Here is a 5,338-nt window from a genome sequence, read left to right on the forward strand (position 1 = left end):
GGGCAAGACTACTCCCTCACCTATCTCTCTCAAAGAAAACTTAGAATTGGAGTCATAAACTCAAATCCCTGTGGAGGCCGTTCAGTAAAGTCAAGGAGTGAAGAAAAATTGTGGAACATGAATAGCAAGTGGTAGGGTATGATCTGTGGCAAACCATATCTTAGTTCAATTTTTGAACAATCCACAGTTACATGAATGAAATAAACCATTATTCTACAAGCTCTGTCCTGCTGATGACCACTTTGCACATCTGGCCTATCAGTATCCCCAAACAGCCAATTTCTTTCAATTTGTTCTTTTTCCTTTTTATCCTGGAAGACATAGCATAAAAAGCTTTAGAACAAAGGAAGTGGCTCCAAAGAGACTGGAGCCCAGTCCTCATGTCTGCAATTTTAGTAATCACTCAATTTCTCCAGAAAGAAATTCAGGCTTCCCAACACCTTGACTTTAGGTCAGTAAAACTCATATCAGACCTCTAACCTGTAGAATTGTAAGATAATAAATTTGTGTTGTTGTAAGCCATTAGGTTTATGATGATTGTTATGCAGCAATAAAAAACTAATACAGCATCCTGACATACAACATACCATAAGCAAAGGATTAGGTGTAAGTAACAGTGTGAGATCTATATTACATTGTTGGAGTGCAAGCCAGAGAATTAACAGAAAAAGTAGTAGATAAAAGCAGGTATTGAATAATGGAAAACCTTTGTGCAAATATGGAGCCTCACCACTACCTTGTAACTTATTGGACATCTCTTGAAGGATTTTAAGTGTGGTGACATTTATATTTTAAAAAGATCCTTTAAACAGTTAATCTCAACGTACAAGATAATAGGTTAATCCAAAGGAAATTTTAAATCTGAACTAGGAAAGCTTCAGGGGGAATCAATGAGTGAAAAAAAATATTTGAGATATCTTAATACGGGAGGATCTTCACAGTTTGATGAATAAACCTGGTTTAAAATATATATTTACTTCCATGTCTGCAACCAAGTATTACTGTCTTGCAAATGAGGGCAATGCTACCTATTTTTTTAAACCACTTTATTGACGTATGATTGACATACAAAAAGCTATACATATTTAATGTGCACAGCTTGGTGAGTTTAAGATGCAGCTGTTTTTTTGTTTTTGTTTTTGTTTTGTGGGGTTTTTTTTTGTTCTTTTAAATTTACATCCAAGTTATTTAGCATATAGTGCAACAATGATTTCAGGAGTAGATTCCTTAATGCCCCTTACCCTTTTAGCCCATCCCCCACTCCCACAACCCATCCAGCAACCCTCTGTTTGTTCTCCATATTTAAGATTCTCTTATGTTTTGTCCCCCTCCCTGTGTTTATATTATTTTTGCTTCCCTTCCCTTATGTTCATCTGTTTTGTATCTTAAATTCCACATATGAGTAAAGTCATATGATATTTGTCTTTCTCTGACTAATTTCGCTAAGCATAATACCCTCTAGTTCCATGCACGTAGTTGTAAATGGCAAGATTTCATACGTTTGATAGCCAAGTAATACTCCATTGTTTATATACACCACCTCTTCTTTATCCATTCATCAGTCGATGGACATTTGGGCTCTTTCCATACTTGGCTATTGTTGATAGTGCTGCTATAAACTTTGGGATACATGTGCCCCTTCAAAACAACATATCTGTATCCCTTGGATAAATACCTGGTAGTGCAATGATCCATCAGGGTCATAAAGTAGTTCTATTCTTTAATTTTGTGAGGAACCTCCATACTGTTTTCCAGAGTGGCTGTACCAGTTTGCATTCCTATCAGAGTGCAAAAGAGATCCTCTTTCTCCACATCCTCACCAACATCTGTTGCTGCGTGAGTTGTTAATGTTAGCCATTCTGACAGGTGTGAGGTGGTATCTCATTGTGGTTTTGATTTGTATTTCCCTGATGAGGAGTGATGTTGAGCATTTCATCATGTGTCAGTTGGCCATCTAGATGTCTTCTTTGGAGAAGTGTCTATTCATGTCTTTTGCCCATTTCTTCACTGTATTCTTTGTTTTTTGGGTGTTGAGTTTGATAAGTTCTTTATAGATTTTGGATACTAACCCTTTATCTGATATGTCGTTTGCAGATATCTTTTCCCATTCTGTCAGTTGTCTTTTAGTTTTGCTGATTGTTTCCTTCACTGTGCAAAAGCTTTTTATTTTGATGAGGTCCCAGTAGTTCATTTTTGCTTTTGTTTTCCTCACCTCTGGAGACATGTTGAGTGAGAAGTTGCTGCGGCCAAGGTCAAAGAGGTTTTTGCCTGCTTTCTCCTCGAGGATTTTGGTGGCTTCCTGTCTTATGTTTAGGCCTTTCATCCATTTTGAATTTGTTTTGGTGTATGGTGTAAAAAAGTGGTCCAGGTTCATTCTTCTGCATGTCGCTGTCCAGTTTTCCCAGCACCACTTGCTGAAGAGACTATCTTCATTCCATTGGATATTCTTTCCTGTTTTGTCAAAGATTAGTTGGCCATATGTTTGTGGGTCCATTTCTGGGTTCTCTATTCTGTTCCATTGATCTGAGTGTCTGTTTTTGTGCCAGTACCACACTGTCTTGATGATTACAGCTTTGTAATACAGCTTGAAGTCTAGGATTGTGATGCCTCCAGCTTTGGTTTTCTTTTTCAAGATTGCTTTGGCTATTCGGAGTCTTTTCTGGTTCCATACAAATTTTAAGATCATTTGTTCTAGCTCTGTGAAGAATGCTGGTGTTATTTTGATGGATATTGCATTCAATATATAGATTGCTTTGGGTAGTGCAATGCTACCTTTCTAATCATGGCAGATGAACAGTATCCTAGCCTCCTATTTCAACATGCCTGTCTTTGTATTTTATTATTTTATTTTATTTTTATTTTTATTTTCAAGAGAGAAAGAGTGCATGTAAGTGAACATGGGAGGGGCAGAGAGAGAGAGAGAGAGAGGGAGAGAGAATGCAAGTGGGGGAGGGGAAGAGGGAGAGGGAGAGAGAGAATCCCACGTAGGCTTCATGCCTAGCACAAGGCCCAATGTGGGGTTTGATCTCACAAGCATGACCTGAGCCAAAATCTGGAGTCAGACACTGAACTGACTAAGCCACCCAGGAGCACCTCAACATGTCTGTCTTTGAATATTCAGTCACATATGTATGCACCTTCATTGTTTAGTGGAATATGCAAACTTCTTATAAATTATATTAATTTTATAACAATAACAAAAAGCAACTTAAATGATTTAGCTTTTCTCTGCCCATTCCCAGAATCACTTCACTGTAGGATTATTCACGCAATCTCCTGTTGATCCCTTCTTCATCTCTCTCAATATTAATCCATGTTGCTCTACATTCGGATATGCCATTCATAACATTTGATTTATTGTGTTAGCTGTTTGTTGTAGAGATTAAATTATCTCCCATTTATCCTCTGGATTTAGACTTTTCAAGGCTTTCCTAAATACTCCAAAATCTGGTTCATTCACACTATTCAAAATTATCCCTCACTATTTGCCAAATTGTACTCTTCATTGTGGTCAGACTAATATCCCTCATAGCTGCTATGTGCCTTACTTGTTTAGTTACCCTTGATAGTATAGTGTGTATTGTAAATATACAAATTTAATAAATGCTGCTTGAATAATAATCTCAATCTGTCTAATTTTATCCACTGTTTCAGGTGTGACTATAACCCAACTGCTCCGTTATATAGTGTTTTGTTTCAACTGCTCAAAATATTAATCATTTGTGAATCATATCATATATCACCTGATTATCTCACCTTTCCTGTTGAATATTGTTTTCCTGACACTATTGTAAATTCTGTATTGCATAGCTTTTCACTCTCCACAGTCCTCCACTAGATAGTGACCACTGTGGCACTGAAATAGGTGCCAATTAATACTTACCGGTTGATAATTTATTACTTCAATATTCAAACTTTTTTATCTCCTACATATGTTAAACAACTTTCTCAAGACCTTTTACCAGATTTGTCGAGTTTTTGCACAATACATAATGGGGTTCATTACAGGTGGCAACAACAAGAATATATCTGTAACAAAAATTATAACTAGCAGGCTTTTGTGTTTGGCAAAGTGGTGCATGGCAGCCAGGGTGATGATGGGTACATAGAAAACGAGCACAGCACAGATGTGGGAGACACAGGTATTGAGGGCCTTGAGTCTCTCTGATAGAGATGCAATGCTGAGTACAGTCTTCAAGATCAGAAAATATGACAGAAAAATTAATGCCAAGTCCAGCATAGTACAGAGAGCAACAAAGCCATAGATAACATTGATCTTGTTGTCAGAGCAGGCCAGCTTCATGGTATCCTGATGCAGACAGTTTGAGTGAGAAAAGAGATTCTTCTGATAATATTTTAGTCTCCTTAGAGTGAAAGGGAATGGAAGCACTAAGAGAATGCTCCTGGTGGCTAAGATCAGTCCCATATTAGCAACTCTGTTGCTAGCAAGGAGAGAACTGTATCTCAGGGGATTGTGAAAGGCAAGAAAGTGATCCAAAGACATAACTAGAAGCACTGAGGATTCCATGACAGTGAATCCATGGATGAAGAATTCTTGAGCAAAGCAGACATTGGGTGAAATTCCCATGGAATTGAACAAGAAGATTCTCAGCATGGTAGGAAGGGAAGAAAATGAACGGCCCAAGTCAGAGATGGCCGACAGAGCAAGGAAATAATACGTGGGTCATGAATTGAGGGCTGTGTCTTAATGATGAAGAGAATGGTGCTGTTGCCTATGATGGCAACCAGGTACATGAGGCAAATGGGAATGGAGATCCAGATGTGGGCATGTTCCAGTCCTGGGATTCCAATCCGAAGAAAAAGCTGGACCTCAGAATTATTCAGAGCAGACATGATGCATGGGAATATGAGCTTTTTAACCAGATCTTAAATCACATAAATAAAAAGCAGCCACACTTTTGGATAAAATTCAGTGTTGTGGGAATAAACAGTTCTTTTATATGCTATTCTCAGAAACACATTTTGCATGTTAATAAAATGCAATTTTCAACATTTATCAAAAGTCCTTAAACATGTTTATATTCTCCAATATAGGAATTTCACTTATAACAAGTTATCCTATGATGGTGGTTTTGCAACACTTTTAGCCAAATATAAAATTATCAAATTTTATATCAAAAGCCAAATATCAAAACAGAGCTTCTTTGATTGAGTCAGTGATAGGTATTCAGAATCTTTCCCACTGTTTTTCCACATGATACTCAGTAGTTCTTTCATTGGCTTTATAATAATATCCTTGATTTCATGTAGAAAAGTTTAAAAATAATAGTCTAAGAAAATAATCAGATATCCCTGAAAACATCTATACTATAGTAAA

General features: G+C 37.1%; 1 protein-coding gene across 1 annotated transcript; it reads right to left on the bottom strand.

Moving 5' to 3' along the window:
• Positions 1 to 3,919: 3,919 nt before the first annotated feature.
• On the bottom strand, positions 3,920 to 4,854 carry LOC125916960 (olfactory receptor 51A7). Its single transcript, XM_049623210.1, is given in 2 exon segments — positions 3,920 to 4,680; positions 4,683 to 4,854. Coding segments are annotated over 2 exon segments (933 nt in total).
• Positions 4,855 to 5,338: the final 484 nt, after the last annotated feature.

Source organism: Panthera uncia, chromosome D1 (assembly GCF_023721935.1).
Source record: "Panthera uncia isolate 11264 chromosome D1, Puncia_PCG_1.0, whole genome shotgun sequence".
NCBI lineage: Eukaryota > Metazoa > Chordata > Mammalia > Carnivora > Felidae > Panthera > Panthera uncia.